General features: G+C 37.3%; 1 protein-coding gene and 1 long non-coding RNA gene across 3 annotated transcripts; both read left to right on the forward strand.

Annotated features, from left to right (window-relative positions):
• Positions 1-972: 972 nt before the first annotated feature.
• Positions 973-4,524, forward strand: LOC118560996. The gene is made up of 3 exons (XR_004929709.1): positions 973-1,136; positions 1,236-1,339; positions 4,498-4,524. It is a non-coding gene; the product is annotated as an uncharacterized LOC118560996 (long non-coding RNA).
• A 3,534-nt stretch (positions 4,525-8,058) lies between these two features.
• Positions 8,059-14,030, forward strand: LOC118560995 (von Willebrand factor A domain-containing protein 5A-like). 2 transcript variants are annotated; one of them, XM_036132538.1, is made up of 7 exons: positions 8,059-8,082; positions 8,246-8,275; positions 8,429-8,467; positions 10,852-10,887; positions 11,779-11,942; positions 12,673-12,796; positions 12,923-14,030. In XM_036132538.1, exons 1-7 carry the CDS (start codon positions 8,079-8,081, stop codon positions 13,000-13,002), a joined length of 477 nt encoding a protein of 158 aa, XP_035988431.1. In that variant the 5' UTR covers positions 8,059-8,078; the 3' UTR covers positions 13,003-14,030. The 2 variants fall into 2 exon arrangements, with proteins under 2 accessions (XP_035988431.1, XP_035988432.1); XM_036132539.1 differs by lacking the exon at positions 10,852-10,887.
• The last annotated feature ends 3,131 nt before the right edge of the window (positions 14,031-17,161 follow it).

The following is a 17,161-nucleotide window of genomic DNA, read 5'->3' on the forward strand; positions in this document are numbered from 1 at the left end:
TTGTTTTTCGTAGTTGAAGACTTTTCACTTCCGCTCCAGGAAGCCTTTCTCAATTCAAAAAGTCTGAGTAATGTGGAGTAACAAGCTTTATACCCTTGCCCAACAAAGGCCTTGCAATGGCTTAGATAACATGCAAATTCAATCGAAACAGGTCCACCCCTTAGTTATGGGCGGTCGTTAAAGCCATTAAGCCAGCAGAATGACCGGAAACTGGTCCACTCCTCTGTAACGAGGAGTCGTTAGGGTTGTTTATTGGCTTGACTTAAAGGAGCAATGTTTTGATCATCTGAATGAGGGTGAGAGTCACCTTAGAGTCTTCATTACCTTAACTTCAATTCAATTCAATTCAAACTCTCACCCCCCATTACACTTACTCCAGACTTTTTGAATTGAGAAAGCTTCCGGGAGAGGAAGCGAACGTCTTCAACTATGGAAAAGAAGTCCAGTTGCTTTGTTTTTTACTTTTTTTTGGAATAGCTGTGGTTGCTCTTGACCCATGTTACCACCGCACAGTGTTACTAAAACCTCTGAGATTTTATTTCCTGAAGACTTTGAGCTCCTGTTTGAATCTGACATTGTGTAACTTTATGTGTTTCCTCTCCTCCGCAGCTGTTTATCTTCACTGATGGAGAAGTGGGAAACACCAAAGAAGTTACTGATCTTGTTAAGATGAATGCGGCCACCACACAGGTGAAACCTTTAACATTCAGTTCCCAGTCTGGGTCATGTTCTGATGTTATTGTGAGCTTGAAATCAAACTCTTGTATCGTAGGTGTTTCTCTTTTGGGATTGGAGAAGGAGCCAGCTCTGCTCTCATCAACGGGATGGCCAAAGAGGGAGGAGTCACGCTCAGTTCATCACTGGGACTGACAGGATGCAACCAAAGTAAGAACACTATGTCGCCTGAAAATTCACCAACACATTAGAACGTGATTAGAATTATGAAAATCATTTCACAACTATTGTTTAAACCACAGGTGATGCAGTCTCTGAGGTTTGCTCTGCAGCCAGCTGTGGAGGACATTTCTGTCTCTTGGGATTTACCAAAGGGAGTGTCCTCCACCATTCTGTCTCCACCCATTACTGCTATGTTTCAGGGTCAGAGGTCACTGATTTATGCTCAACTCACTGGACAGGTAGAGTCACCACCATCTCAGTTTCTGTATATTAGGAATCTCAAAATATTTGTATTTTTAATTTTTCTACTGTGTTTCTTTTTTTTTTATTTATTTCAGACTTCAGAGGCAACAGATGGCTGTGTGACGGTGAAGTACAGCCTGGCAGGTCATCCCTCTCAGAACCAGCTACACTTCAATCTCAAACCTGCAGAGGACACTGGGTAAAACAGCTTACATTCTGGTTTGACAGTAGTGACTATATTCTGTTCCTTTATGTCATACTGTGGTTGTTTAAATGAGTTTGTGTTCCCACAATTGTAAGTAGCTTTCCTCAAATACAAAAAACTTCAAAACACATGAAAATTACAATCTAAGCCCTTAGTACCTGCCTGTGCAGTGACCACTTTGAAGAGGAAACATCCAAATACAGATGTCCTCGCCTTTCACAACGGATCAAACGCGAGGAAGAAACACACTGAATCCGCATAGAATTACAGCTAATGCTAATTAGATATTATTATAGAGGTCATTGTAAAAAATACCTAAAAACAGCTTATTTTTTGAAGTTGCAAAGTCATCCGATACCAATAATCGACACTAAGATCCCATCTCCTCTCCCCTCACACACACACACACACACACACACACACACACACACACACACACACACACACACACACACCACACACACACACACACACAAGCTCACTAATCTTGTGTTAGAAACGGGTGACTTGCTCCATGAAAACAAGCCCAAATGAGCCCAACCAGCAAACCACCGAACTTTAATACAGGTCACGATCATCCTATCACGAGTCACTCCGGCAGATACCAACGCACCGGTGTTTTGTTGTTGTCATAATATGTTTGTTGAAACGGTATTCTGGACAGATCTGTTCACTATTCGACTCATACAAGTAAACAGTTTATGCTTTGCAGCTCAAAGTTTGTTTGAATCTAGTATGACCGCGGGACATAAGGCGTGTGCCATCCAGTATGTTTACACACAAATTGCAGGCTGCAGTTAAAATATGGGAAAACAAGTGTCTAATACCAGCCACTTACATTTGGCTCAAAAAACAGGAAGTCCCGGCTAAAATGGGGCAGTTGGCAACCGTACTCCTGACAGTAGTAAATATATTATATGTTCAGGAAAAAGAGGTTAAAAATTGATCTCTGTGAAAGCTAAAACTGTAAAATTAAAAACTCTGACTAATCCTGTTATTCAGTCTGAATGGAAAAACCAATCAGATGCCTTTATGTCTCGTACTTCCATGCCCCCTCTGTCCCTCAGGTGCCATGGGGTATCAGTTAGCTGTTCATTTTAGCTCCGCTGCTCTGACTGTATTTACAAATATTTAGAAAAATCATCTCTTAATTGATCTACTCATCACTAACATGCTACATAAATACTCTATAATAGTGTTTTTTGCTAATAATCTAAGTGATCATTGTATCGTTGGTGCAGTTGGACACTAAGATCTTTTGTTTTTAAACCTGTTCTTATCCAAAAAAGAAATATGAAGCACTTTAGTGAACAGGCCTTCCTTCATGATTTATTTGATTATAATTGGAAGCACATGTGTCTGTTTTGAAGTAGTAATCTTGTCAGTTGTGCAGCTGATTGGCCACATTTCTGTCAATTACAAAACAAATGTCCTGCTGCCATAAAGGAAGCAAAGCAGGATTATTATTTTATCTCAGATACGAAATGTTTACAAAAACCCAAGGAAATTTTGACAAACTGTTAAGACCCCCCTCAGGCATGATTGCTCAGATTTTCCCCATTCATTAACTGTACAACTCCACTGTGCTATCATCAGATAAGTCAGAAATGCTTAAATGTTTTAAAAGATCCTTGATCCCTTATTTAATGGCGTTCTGATGGTCAACCTCTCACTTCCTCTATAAATCCCCCCCTTCCCCCAACAGAAACACCTTCTCTCTCTCAATGTGTCTATCAGTGAAGGTTCAAAAGCACTGAAGGGTCTCAGTCCTCATAAATCTGCAGGACCTGACAACCTTTCCTCGTTGTTGATTTTTTATTTTTTATTTTTAATTTTTACATTTAGCTGCAGATAAAGCTGAATCTGTCTTGTAGTTTTAATCTCTTTGCAAACTAATGTCATCCCAGATATGAGGAAGTCTGCTTTTGTTCTCACCTTGTGAAAAGGAGGTGATCCTGATGTGCAAAACATTATTGTCCCATTGCAAACTTTGTCCAATCAAACTTTAATTTATAAAGCAATTTAAACACACATAGACCACAGTGCTTTACAAAAAGCACAACTATAAGATCATTAAATTCAGTAATACTGATAAAAATTATATAAACAAATAACAGGAAAAGGCTGGCATAGAATCAACAAACACCAACATCCTTTTGAGTATTAAAAGGTAAAAGATTATTTAAAGAGATTTCAAAAAAGTCAAAGAGGAGGTCCTGCCTGATATACAGTGGTAAATCATTTGAGTTTGTATTTTAGCCCAAATTTTTGAAAAACTAGTTGATTATCATCTTAAAGAGTCTTTGTGGACAGCTAATATCTGAAACTATCCATTTTGATTCCTCTGATGATTATTTCATGACTAAACACAACACCAAATTTAAAGAGTTGCAGTACAACCGAGTGCTCAAGAACGGTGAAACAATGGCAACATATAATCCACTGTCCGGTGAGGATAAATTAAGCTCTTCCCAATTCCTTACTGGTCCAGTTGTTTAGTAATCATTGTAAGTTATGTGTGATCTATAAGTACCAATTTATTGTATCTGTACTTAAAGTACTCGTACTTGGTCTGGGGGAAAAATGGCATGGTGATACCACTATTTGTTAGCGGGTAAAGTTTCATTACTTGTTGTTTTATGTCAAATGGGTCTCTCTTCAAAAGGAGATTTTTGATATCAATGAGAATACCTGTATAAATAAAGGTTACATAAATCAAAAGACAAAATTGCTAGCACCTGGTCCACAATCTACATTACACAGTCAACAAACTGTTTCCCTCTGTCCCATCCAACAGGCCTGAGCATGATTGAACCAACATAAATAGCTGAGGAGACAGTGACAGGTTGTTTCTACTCCCTCTTGTGGTGGACAAGTTGTCACACGCACTGACAACAATAAAAATTTCTCTAACAATCTTTCATCTGCTGCTGTGAAAAGTTGCTCCTTAAATTATTGAAAAACTTGGACAAATGAGTCTGACTTTGCTTCTGAATGATTTAAAAAGTAGTTTCTTCCACCACTGGAGACAAGATAAAAAGAGGAGAATGATTTGAGGGAAAAGGTTAATAAACTGAGGAAAGAGAGACAGTATATGTACATAAAAACATTTAAGCCCCACCTTCAGCTCTCTCTCTTTCTTCTGTGTTCAGATTAACAGTCCACAGGTTGGCTGCGCGCACTGTGATTCGCTCCTGGAGTCAGAGGAGAGGACACACAGAGGACAGCAGGATGAAGAAGTGAAGAAGAAGGTGGTGGAGCTCAGTGTCCATCAGGAGTGAGCAGTTCTTTCACTGCCTTCATTGCTGTCACAAAAGCGACGGCAAAGCAGTTCAGGACCTCTGGTACGGAGGAATATCCCAACCACCTTCTGTGGAAGTGAGTGATTTGATTTTTTCTTTTTTTTCAGTCAGTAGACTCACATTTTCCAGTTTAAACCCAGTTTTTGGTTAGATGTTTACACAGGCCATGTTCTGTAGAGTACAGGAACATACAGCTGTGCCTCAACGTTTTTTATTTCCCTGGCAGATTTACATGTAAAATCAATCTTCATTCAAGGAGGAGGACGTTTTTTAATGATTGAAATAAGACAGGCATTTCTCATTATTGCTGTACGGCCGTACAACCCTGTATAGAAGCACAGGGGCCATTATAGCAGGGTAGAACTGCTGGGTTAATAGTGCTAATAGTGGACAGAGTCCAAACTCATGTTTCACAGCTCAGGCATAATTGACTGAATACGCTATAGATGAATAAAAACTTGAAACATCACCACTGCTCTTCTACTGCCAAAGGACCACTGTTACCAACGTCTTCCTGCTGCAGCTCCGTTAGTCTGGAACTGTAAAGGAGCAGCAGACGTAGAGATTCGTATTTAATACTTGACAAACATTTCGTCGTCAGCTGTAGCATCGACAGTCCACTTCCCACATTGAGCTGAAACCTGAAATTATCCATAATTCTTCTGCTCCATTTCTAGCTAAAAGATTAAAAGTTTCAAACTAGTGGATTGCTTTGTGGAGAAAATGGGCACATTGACAAAGGTGAACTTGTTGATTTTATTGCCTGTTTTGAAGCAGTGATGCCTTTCATGACAAAATGTGGCTTTGCAGTTTAGAATGTTATTTTATCTGTATACATGAGATGATCTAAAATGGGTATGACCCTTGCTAGTTCAATGGTCCTTGGCTTGTACAAACTACTCCGCCTGTGAGTTATCTCATCTAGATAATATTTCATTGTAGTTCCCACTTTTCTTTAAATAGAATGTATTATGTTGGGGGCATTTAAACTTTACATCAGATCACCCTGTATTTTGTTACAAATCCTGGTAAATAGTCATTGTCACATTATCTGAAAGAAGTTATTGTGGAATATCAAACTCTCTTTTTTCTTCTCTCTGGTCTAGGGCCTCTAATGTTTAGGGCTTGTCGTTCTTTACAACAAAGTCGTAAGTTAAACACTAAATAAGATCTATGCTATAAATAAATTCTCGCTGCAGTCTGCTGTTGGTACTCTGAAATATCAGAACAATTAATGTACTTGCTAGATATTACATTACTGGAATTCAGTTATCAATGAATATATCTAATTAATGATTATACATGAATGAATGCCTACGTTATCCAACTGCTTATGAAGTGGGAATAATGTTGTTTTCAGATGCATTCCTATCTTATTTATGTCTTATGTGAATAATTTATTGGAGAAAACAGTATTTATTGTTAGCTTGAAGTTTCTGTGTTTAAAAACCTGTACTTGATGTATATTGGCGAATTGGTCTGGGAGATGAAATCTGAAAAAATAAATTATTTGATACACCATTAATCTTGCAGAGTTTTCCAATTTCATAGAATGGAAGAAGTCTCTAATTTTGACCACAGGTACTCAACTGTGAGAGACGGGATGAAAAAAAAAAACACATTGTGTGATATTTACATTAAAACGATAAAAATAGGACTTAGTTTTTAGTACAAAAAACGTTATGTTAAATGACAAAGGTCAGACATTTCCTGTAGTTCCTGACCAAGTTTGGCACACACTGCAAACTTGGTCAGGAACTACAGATGGTGGCGCATCCCTCCATAAAGATCTTAAAGATCAGGTTACAGAGCTGTTGCTGAAGACATGCTAGGACTTGGAAATGCTTCTCACAGAGCCACTCCTTAGGTGCTTCTGGTCACTGTCATGCTGGAACAAACACCCATCACCCATTTTTCAATTCTCTTATTGAGGAAAGGAAGGGGTTGCCCAATATCTAGTGATACATGACCACATCCATCCTCCTATCGATACAGTGCAGTCATCTGTTCCACTTTGCAGAAAGGCACCTCCCCAAAACATGATGTTTACACCCCCAGGCTTCATAGTTGGAATAGAGTTGTTAGGATTGTACTTCTTCTTCCAAACATGGCGAGTGAAGTTTGTACCAGAAAGTTCTATTTAGGGCTCATCTGACCTCAGGACCTTTTCCCGTGCTTCCTATAAATCATCCAGATAAAGATGAGCAAACTTTAGATGGCTTGGAGATGGGCTGGCTTAAGCAGGGGGGTAGTGTGTAGTTAACGGTAACCAGTGAAAATAAAATATAATTTATTTAGGGTACTGCTGGTTGAACCAGCAGTACCTAAATAATACCACTACTCACTGGTACCTTTATGTTCTAAATGGACTTGGCAGCCGTCTTGTTTTTACGAGCCAAAAGCCGCCTACTCCATGAACGACCAACGCTTAGCCAACGACCTGAACAACTTCTACTGTCGTTTCGACAGACAAAGGGATTATTGTTGCATCTATGCAGTGTCCTTGTGTGCTCTTGGGGCCTCCAAACAATGTTGAGACAGTGGTCCCAGCTCTCTTTAAGTCATTGACCAGGTCTTCTTGTGTAGTTCCTGCCTGATCCCTCACCTTTCTCATGATCACTGACACTCCATGAGAGGAGATCTTGTATGGAGCCCGAGTTTGAGGGAGAGTGAGTCATTTTGAATTTCTTCCACTTTCTAATAATTTTACCAACAGTTGTTGTCTTCTTCCCAGGCTGCTGGTCTGTTGTCCTGTAGCCCATCCCAGCCATGTACAATTTTAATCCTGGTGTCTTTTGATGGCTCTTTGGTTTTACATGTGGTGGAGAGGTTGGAGTCTGACTGTTTGAACAGGCATCTTTCATAAAGGGAAGGAGTGCAAAGATGAATAATTATTACAGAAAAGAAGTGGAGGACACAAGAGTGAGAGAGAGGCAAAATTCTTGCTGGTTTTTAAGTGATCAAATACTTCATGCAATAAAATGCTAATAAATTATTTAAATATCAAGCAATGTGATTTTTTCTGGATACATTTTCAGATTCTGTCTTAAAGTTGAAATTTACCTATGATGAAAATTGCAGAGCTCTCCATTATTTGTAAGTGGGGAAACGTGCAACATCTGCAATGGATACAAATATTTTTTTCCAGACAAGGTTGCTGTTTAATCTGAGGTTCTGCTTTAAATTATATCCACAGGTGTTCCTCCATTTAACTCTTGTGTTGTAAGACAAGCTATGTGCTGTGTTATTCCCACAGATGGTTTACATATTTTTTTATCAACCTGGCAACTATTATTAATTTTAATAACAGCTTTGTTTTTGTTTTTTCTCCTCTTCTCTGTTTTAGCGATGGCTAATTTTAATAACACATTTGTCTCTTTGTTTTCTTCTCTTTTCTGTTTTAGTTTATGAGTAGGGCTTATTCTGCTCCAATGCGTAAGTAAAGCACAAAACTAAATGGTCCAGAAATGATCGCTGCATTTTGTTGAGAATTCTCTGAAATTCTGCATAATTTTTATCAAGCCAGCAGCTATTATCAATTTTAATAACACATTTTGTCTCTTTGTTTTTGTTTGTTTTTCTCCTCTTTCTGTTTTAGCGATGGCTATGGATTGTTCTCCTCCAATACGTAAGTAAATCACAAGACTAGATGGTTAAGAAATGATCGCTGCATTTTGTTGAGAATTCTCTGAAATTCTGCATTATTTGAATCAAGCTAGCAGCTATTATGAACTTTAACACATTACGTCTCTTTTTTTTCCCCTCCTCTTTTCTGTTTTAGTGATGGGGATGATGGGTGGTTCCGCTCCAAAAAGCATTAGTAAGTAAAGCACAAATATAGATGTCAAGAACTGATCACCGCAACTTGTTGAGAATTCTCTGATATTCTGCATTATTTTAAACAAGCTAGCAGCTACTATGATTTTAGTAACACATTTTGTCTCTCAATGATTTTTCTCATTTTTTCTATTTTACAAAGTTGCATTTTTATGCCTAAAGTTTTGGAACAAGTTCTCTCTGACATGGTATTTACAGCTAAAACTAGATCTAAAATAGGTTAAAAAAACTTCTGTTTTATAGTTAAAGATGTTTCACTTTTCATCCAAGGGGCTTTTTCAATTGACAGCATGAGTAGCAGAATGTCCAAGCTTTATAGCTGCATGTGGGTTGTAATGCAAGCTAACTGTTTTTTTTAACCCAACTTTTTAATCTAACAGGTTTTATTTTTAATCTTTTTTGCTATCTCCTTGATGACTGAGAATGTTCACCAGGAGCTAAATGTAATTATAAAAAGAGAGGCTTTTTACCTTTTTAACTGTTAAATCAGTCAAGTCGGTTAGGATAGGTTAGGATCATCAAAATTATTTGCATTTCCTAAATGGCAGAATAATGAGCCTTTTTTGTGAAAATTAGTGCTGTCAAACGATTAAAAATTTTAACCGCGATTAATCGCATAATTTTAATAGTTAACTCGAGATTAATCGCAAATTAATTGCATATTTTATCTTTTTATTTCTGAAAGTGTAAAAGCCTATTTGGGCATTTTAATATGCAATTTTGCAATAAATGACACTAGTAAAAAAGATTCTTGTACAAAAAAGATTTTTATTTTTCAAGCACTTGGAATGATAACATCCTGGTGCCATAAAATGTTAAACTCTGGCCAATAATGGCTAAATCACTAATCATAACTGCCTGATGTTTACACAATGTGTAAACAAATGTATAAATAAATAAAGAAATTTTTTTTTGCCTCTTAAAAAAGATAGACATGGTATTAAGCATTTATATAAATTAATATTAATTTTACATTTTAAAAAAGTCACAAGCTTTAATGTTAGATTTTTCCCTCTCTCACACATCTAATCCTGAGCTTTCACACCAACTATATATATATATATATATATATATATATATATATATATATATATATATATATATATATATATATATATATATATATATATATATATATATATATATATATATATAAACTGCAGAAAATACAGGCAGAGTTGCTTTCTCTGTCTTTACTACGGTCCGTCAGCTCCTATGTCATTCTAGAGGAGGATGCGCTCCAGCGCGTTATGAGGCGGAGTGCAAGCAGGTCTCTTAATAACTCCTGTTTATCGTCACTTATTTTAGAGCCCAGATAAGCGACGCCACTTTCAGAAACAAGCCCAAAAAAAATGCAACCCGTGACTCTTGAAATTTACAAGCGACTTTAGGAAAAAGAAGCTCAGAGTCGCATAAGATAAGCGGATTTGGCAACAGTGAGCGTTGTTCTGTTATGCTACCGTCTCTACCCATAGACATTATATTCGTAGACACCTCGTCGGGCAGGTTCTGCCTATGCTGGGGATGCATCAGAGCATCCGCCATGTTTTATGTGGCAAATCTGCAGTTAGTCTGAGTCACTTAAACAGTACCAGAGGGAGTTTAATCTCAGAAGATACTTTACATTCGTAATATTTTTATTTTTGTAATATTACGAGTTTATTTTCTTATCCCTTTGGCTTCATTCTCCGGTGTTTATACTCGTAAAGAATAAAAATAATTAAAAGAATCCAACCTGACCCTATTACTCCAGGACTGAAATAGTTCTGCAAACTGTGACTATTCTCGAAATGCCCCCCTTAATTCTCATAATATGGCATTTTTCTCATAATATTACCACTTTTGTCTTTTTTTTTTACTTTTATTTTAACTTTTTTTCTCATTAGTAAGTTTCTCTTTATTACTCCCCCAAAACGTTTGTTCCTAATCTGTGACTATACCAGAATTTAAAAGGTTCACATGTGACACTGTTTTATGAAATAATGAAGACCACAATGTTTAGATTTAACCAATTGACTTTTGTATTTATAACACTGGGCTAAGATTTGGAGACCTGGGTTGGGAGCAGAAGGGAGGCAGGCTGCATCCTAGCCAGGGGTGTGATTACTTTATCTGTGCTCTGGTTCTCAATAAATGCTGGAACTTGATAGAATCACAGTTTCCTTTTATTTTGATAAGTAACTGAGGGATCAGTTATCATTATTTCCAACAACAATAAGTAATTGACAAACCAGGTTTACTCTTTAATTTGTTTGCTGGCGTCATTTGAGATTGCTTTATTTTAGCTTGAAGTTAAGCATATTTGACTAATTTCAATAAATTTCTTAATGGCTATTCTCTTGTGTCTTCAAATGTCTAATAATATAGGGCGGGAGAAGAGAAGTGTTGGTTCATCATCATATAGTAAGTAAAACACAAAACAATCAACAAACAATCCTGCATTTATTATTGGTTCTAATGAATTGACAATGACTCAAATTTTTTTAAATTAAACTGTGTGACTGGGTCAGAAGGAGCTTCAATCTGGGCTTCAGCATCTGACAGAGACATTGCTAAACAGAGCAACATTCAGGAATCTCAGCTACTGATTAAAACATTACAGCAGTTAAACTTTCAACCAACAAGTAAAATCATTTTATCCTTGTTTTATGTATTTCAGGGGAAATCAGTCAAATTTCAAGTTTGAGTCCAAATAACCTAAAACTAAATATTGGTTAATGGTCATAATTTATTCTTTTCATCCATTTATAGGAGCCCTGTGATATCACAGTGAGGTTGTTATGATTGTCTAGTTGTTTACAATTTTCACGAAATGTTTCTAGAAAAAAGACACTACTTTTAACAGTTGATTTATCCATTTACAGATGCAGAAAGATTTACTTATACAGTGAACCTTTAAAGCTGCAGTAGGCAATGGCAGGAACACAGAAGTGGAAAGACGACCAAAAACCAAGCTAAGAAAAGGAATTAAACTAATCCTGAAATAAAACGAGGCTACACATCAAAACATTGTCTGTAGCGCAACAGAGAGAAAGGGGGGGGGGGGGGGGGCTTGTAAAGTGTACTTTTTTTTTCTTTTAGATTTCTAGGCTAAGTCTGTGGTTTTCTCAGAACTCCATACTGCAGCTTTAACCTCAGTAATGCTCTATTTCCCTTTTTGTTTAATCATTAAAGAGTAAGCTGGGCTGTTTTAACAGTCATGTTGCTGATTTTAGAGAAGTTGGACCTTCAGCCTGGTTTCATTGTCAGACACCAGCAGTCAAATACGTCTATACTTTTCTCTTTATGTCACAGGTCCTGTGGTTACACATGAGGCAGCATCCCCACCACCCCGCAAAGACCCTCTGCTGCAGCTGGTGTCCCTGCAGAAGGCGTCTGGCTGCTGGCTGCTTGATGCACATCTGGCTGCAGCGCTGGGAAAGGCCAGTGAGGAGGTGGAAAAGGCAAAGCCAGCATCGGTAGGTCACTCTCAAAACTAACATTTAATACTGAACAGTTCATTAATCAATATTAGATGGTTGTGCATCAGTGGCGCAGTGGTTATCGCGCACGACCCATGTAAGGAAGTCTTTCTCCTGGACACGGCCAACCCAGGTTGGACCCGAGCTGTGGTCCTTTGCCGCATGTCTTTCCCCTCTCTCGTACCCCCTTTCCTTTCAGCTCACTGTACGAAAAATGAGCCACTAGTGCCATAAAAACCTCAATAAAATAAATAAATAAAAAATAAATCAATATTAGATTATGGAAATATTATAAAGAGTTTTAATTTAAGAAAATAGCATCCATGGTTGTGAGGAGTTTGTGACAATCTCCAGTGGTTAGTTGGCAGGAGGCAGGGTAAACCTGGTCACCAGTCCATCGGATAAATTAGCCTAAGTTGCATATCTTAACACTGGGAGGAAGCTGAAGTACCCAGAGAGAACCCTCACATGCTTACAGAGAACATGTAAACTCCACTAAGAAAAGCCCTGGGGAGGATTTGAACCCAGGACCTTACTGTTGTAAGATGGCAGAACTAAGCACCATGTCTCAGTGTCAAGTTTGTAATCAAAGAGTGAAATTGTAATTAATCACCTAAACATATGAAACCTACTCATTACTCAGTAACCACCAAACTGCAATCAGTAAAACATCCCTGATTATAACATCTTTCCCTTTTTTATCCTGTGTTCTGTCTCTGTGCATTAGGTCAACAGTGAAGTGTGGGCCTCCATTCTGGCTCTGATCTGGCTTCATGGTTTTAAGATGGATGCAAAGGAGGAGTGGGAGCTCCTGACTCTGAAGGCTGCATCCTGGATCAAAGCTCAGAATGGTAATGCACATAATCTGCAGGGAACTGTTGTTTTAACCAGTGTGCATTGATAACTGTAGTTAAAAATGGCTGCCATCTGACAATATTCCCAGTGATCTGATTTCATTTCTTCCTTCCTTCCTTCAGCTCCATGTGTGTCAGAGTGCGTTGAAGCTGGAAACACGCTGTTGGGCTGCAGCGTGAAGAAAGAAGATCTGGGGCTGTGAGGTTTTCCATGAAGAGACTTCAGCTTTACTTTGGAAGCACCTAAGTGCAGGAAGGAAAACTATAAAGTTGTTGATTGATCAAGATAAGAAGATTTTGTCTGTCCTTAAAAAAAAATTATAAAGCATTTGGTAGTGTAATGGTACATAGATTTTACTAAACATTTTCAGTACAGCCCTTTAGTTCAGCACTCGCCTGTACCAATTTATTTGTGCAACTAAAATGCTCAACGGTGTAGAAAACGGTGAAAAGAAAAAAAGAAATTAGGCATTTTTCAGCAGTAATAAGGTACCTCAATATCTCTAGCTATGCTGCACATAATTACTCACCTAAAATGACTTCTACATGAAGATAAACATGACAGCTAAAGTCCAATTCTACCTGTTTGTTGCAGTCAACTGGCTCAAAATGGTGCACAGCAAATGGCAGACAGCAATACATCAATAACAAAATCCAACCACATCTGCTGTCAGTTCTATACCGGCCTTTCCTTCTCTAAAATGACTATTGCTAATAATTTTATTTTATTGTGTAAAATAAATAATTGGCTGTATATAGGTTTGTATGTTGATCCCAAGATTTTTATGCAGTGGAGTGGGTTTGGGACAATCAAAGATTTGATCAAAGTTGGCAAGCCAGAACTGTTTAGTGAGAGTTTTGCTTTAAATCGGACAGCAATTGTTTGCTGATGTTTTTCTTTTTATATGTGATTTCCATGTGGGATCTTATTCTATCATGACACCTAAGAATTTTGGTTTGCTTTACTCTTTGGATTTCCAATCCATCTGGATTTGGTGATACATTGTTTTTCTCTCTGTCGTGAAATAATATGGAATTTGTCTTATTAAGATTGGGTGACAATCTGCTCATATCAAACCAACTTTTTACTTTTTCCATCTCAGAGTTTAGTACCTGCATTACTTCTTGTATAAAATAATGTTGTGCCATAAGTGAATAATATGCTGCAGAGTCATTTTGACACATTTGCAAGATCATTGCTATCAAAAAATAAACTTGGTTTTTCAGTTAATACATGTTTAAATTCTGGTGGATCAGCTTTGGCTTAGATCAAAATCTATAAATTTGCCTTGGATGCAGGAATCAGCTGTGTGGCAATACATATTCAATCACTAATAAAATGAGTCGTAGTTAAATAATAAATAAATATAACATAAAATAACTGAATTTAAGATTAGTTGCTTTTCTAAGGACAGCTAGTAAGAAAATTTGATGGACGCCATGTTTGAAGATTTGCTGAAAGATGAGGCAAAACCTTGAACAATTTCCAGACGGGATAGCCAGGAAACAGACAGGAATGTTATGACTATTCTAACTCAAGGTAAACATCTGAATGTGTTGTTGTGTTAGTGTATTTTGGCTTTCGACAGGAACTGCAGCGAGACAAATATATCACTATCAGATGGTGTCTACAGGACTGAGTGAAAGGTGACTCCTAATAATTATTGAAGGACAGAGTGTCTGCCATCAGATTAACTACATGTAGCTTTCTCATATAAGTGCACACTTGGATTGTAAATACATGAAAGTATTTAGAGGTAATGTTTTTCTGTGTAGTTCAGTTATTGTTCTTAAAGTTTGTTTTAAACAGTCTTCTCGGTGCTGAATTACGGGGGGTTATTTGCCATTGCATTTATTGCAAAAAACACTAGAAACACAAACTTAAAGAGAAAATCATTAATTGTACTGAAGAATATTATGTGGGACAAAGTGTTAATCAGTTCACGTTAAAGTTTTTAACTGCCTAACTGAATTTGGACAGTTGTATATTTTTAAAGGCAGTACAAGCAGTAAATTCACTTGGTCAAAAAGTGCCAGAATGAAATCAAAAGTCTGAAAGAAGTTAATAATCTATGTATTAATGAGACAGACATAATTATGCTCCTTGGGAGACATTTTACTTTATTTTCTTGTTTGTTTTTTTGGGTTATTTCTTTGTTAAATTTTTATTTGCTTTAATTGTTTGGCATCTCCAATAATAAAAAGTGACTTTATTCAAGGTTATTAACTGAAAGTAGGAGATGTTTTAAAGCAAAATTACTAAACAGAAAAGGAAAGAAAAGATGCTGTTTTGACATACCTTTCACAAGGATCAGCCAGAAATTACAAAACATCACATTTAACAGACCAGGTTTTGACTGCATGCCTTATCTGAATACTAAAATTTTATTTTTTTTCTCTGAGTTACTGCTTTCAGATGAAGGACGGAGATCCTTGAACTGCTACCTTTTTTCCAGCAGACGTCTCTGATATGTGAGTTTTAAAGGAGCAGTCTGGTCAGCAAGGAAAAATCAATGGATCATTATCTATACCTAAAACTAATATGTTCGTGGTGATTTAATGGATTTAGCGTTTATCAGTAAAAAAATAAAAGTATAAATTGTCGTCGCAATCACTGAGTCTTGGTGCGGCCATTATTGCCCAAATATGGTAACTGACATCACATCCTGTGACATTACGTTGCGCTAAGGCACCGCGCTTTACAAGCTAATTCAATAGGAACTATTGTACGCAGCTGCGATCAACAACAATTATTCTGGATTTCGAGAGGACTTCACCACTGAAATTCGCGAGAGCTATTGTTAAAGCAACAATGCCCAAGTGCATGGCAGTTGGATGTTCCAATACATCGGGTAAAAATGAAAGAAACATTTCACCTTTCCGATTGATGATCCACCACGGGTTCGTCATTGGATTGCCAACTTGAAGAGTAGGATTTCCCATCGAACTTCTGGCCAGAGGAAAAAAAAACACGTCATCTGTAGCCAACATTTCGAAGAAGAAGGTTTTCAAGATGACACGAGAGCGAGAGTTTTCGGTAGGTTTTTCTTTTTTATAATGTAGAATTTGTGGGGACATTTGTTTACCCAACCAGAGGGGCGGAGTGATATGACACACTTGGAAAGAATATGTAATGTTCCTTATAACTTTGTTCATTGCCTGGGCAGAGCTGGTCTGTGTGGATTAGCCTTTAGCCTGATGTGCAGACCACCACAGCTGCAGTTTTTTAGGCTTGTTACTGAAAGTGAAGTCGCGTGTTTGGGCTCTAAACTGAGTGACGCTGCCGCACTACAGACACTCAGTATGACCAGCTAAAATATCCCTCCGCCTCATAACGCGCAGGAGCGCATCCTGACATAGGAGCAGAGTAAAGGCAGAGAGAACAGCTCTGCCCGTGTTTTCTGCAGTTTACGGCTGCAATAACTGATAACTGCTGAAAGATTAGGCGCACAGATCACCATTTTGAGCAGAGATTGGTTATTAGGGAGTTTTTTACTCCTTGATTACATTGCAGAAACATCCCGCAACGTGACGTCACAAACTGGGAGGTGGCAGTTCTGTTCTTGACCAACATGGATGCCTCCGGTAAAGAACATTCAAATGAAAATTACTCTTAATTAAAAAAACATCATTTATTGAAAAGTGTGTAATAATTTTATATATAAAAGTACTTTCAGCAGTTTGAATTTTGATTATGACTGGACTTTTCCTTTAAACAGGCGTATGGTAAGATGTCATAAACAGATTTGGACAAGCAATGAACAGATATGACTAAATTATGCTAAGTTTTAACCAATTTATGCCAGGTAATATTGAGATCTTCCAGAGGAGAAAGGTAGTTGCTATATAATTTTTTGTTTGTTAACCTTTGTACTGACCGCTATTAACATTTATCTCTCTCTGCTGTTTTCTTTGCAAAGAAACCTGGTCAAAATATAATTGCAATGTGCTAATGAAGAGATTTTAGTCTCTGTTTTTAGACATTCTCAGATGATGAGGGAATGATGAGGGAAGTTTTCCGAACTCAGATTCTGGTAACAGAGAAAAAAGTTGATATTATTGACTTCTGCCTAATTCAGTTTTGATTAAAGCTTTGGACAAATATGAAGAATGTTTGCAAAGGCTGCATCAAGGTTTAATGTGGAAATGTGCTGCTAGGTTTAAGAGGAAAAAAATCTGTATTATTTTTGAATGTGTATATATAAAGAGGGTGAATTCTCTGTCAAATGTTTTGGCTATTTAATTTTTAAAGGGATTCACACCTGGTGGAAAGGTGAAGACTTTTCTTTTGACTATTTTGTTTAAGAGGAAACGCTGGTTGAAATGTTTGCTACTGTTTTACTGTAATTTGTTTCTAACCTA

The sequence above is a fragment of the Fundulus heteroclitus genome, unplaced genomic scaffold (assembly GCF_011125445.2).
Source record: "Fundulus heteroclitus isolate FHET01 unplaced genomic scaffold, MU-UCD_Fhet_4.1 scaffold_521, whole genome shotgun sequence".
NCBI classification, from domain to species: Eukaryota; Metazoa; Chordata; class Actinopteri; order Cyprinodontiformes; family Fundulidae; genus Fundulus; species Fundulus heteroclitus.

Coding starts and splice junctions, on each gene's coding strand:
- LOC118560995 (XM_036132538.1), top strand. Junction 10,888..11,778: donor TGTTGGTTCATCATCATATA/GTAAGTAAAACA, acceptor TTTATGTCACAG/GTCCTGTGGTTACACATGAG. Junction 12,797..12,922: donor CTGGATCAAAGCTCAGAATG/GTAATGCACATA, acceptor TCCTTCCTTCAG/CTCCATGTGTGTCAGAGTGC.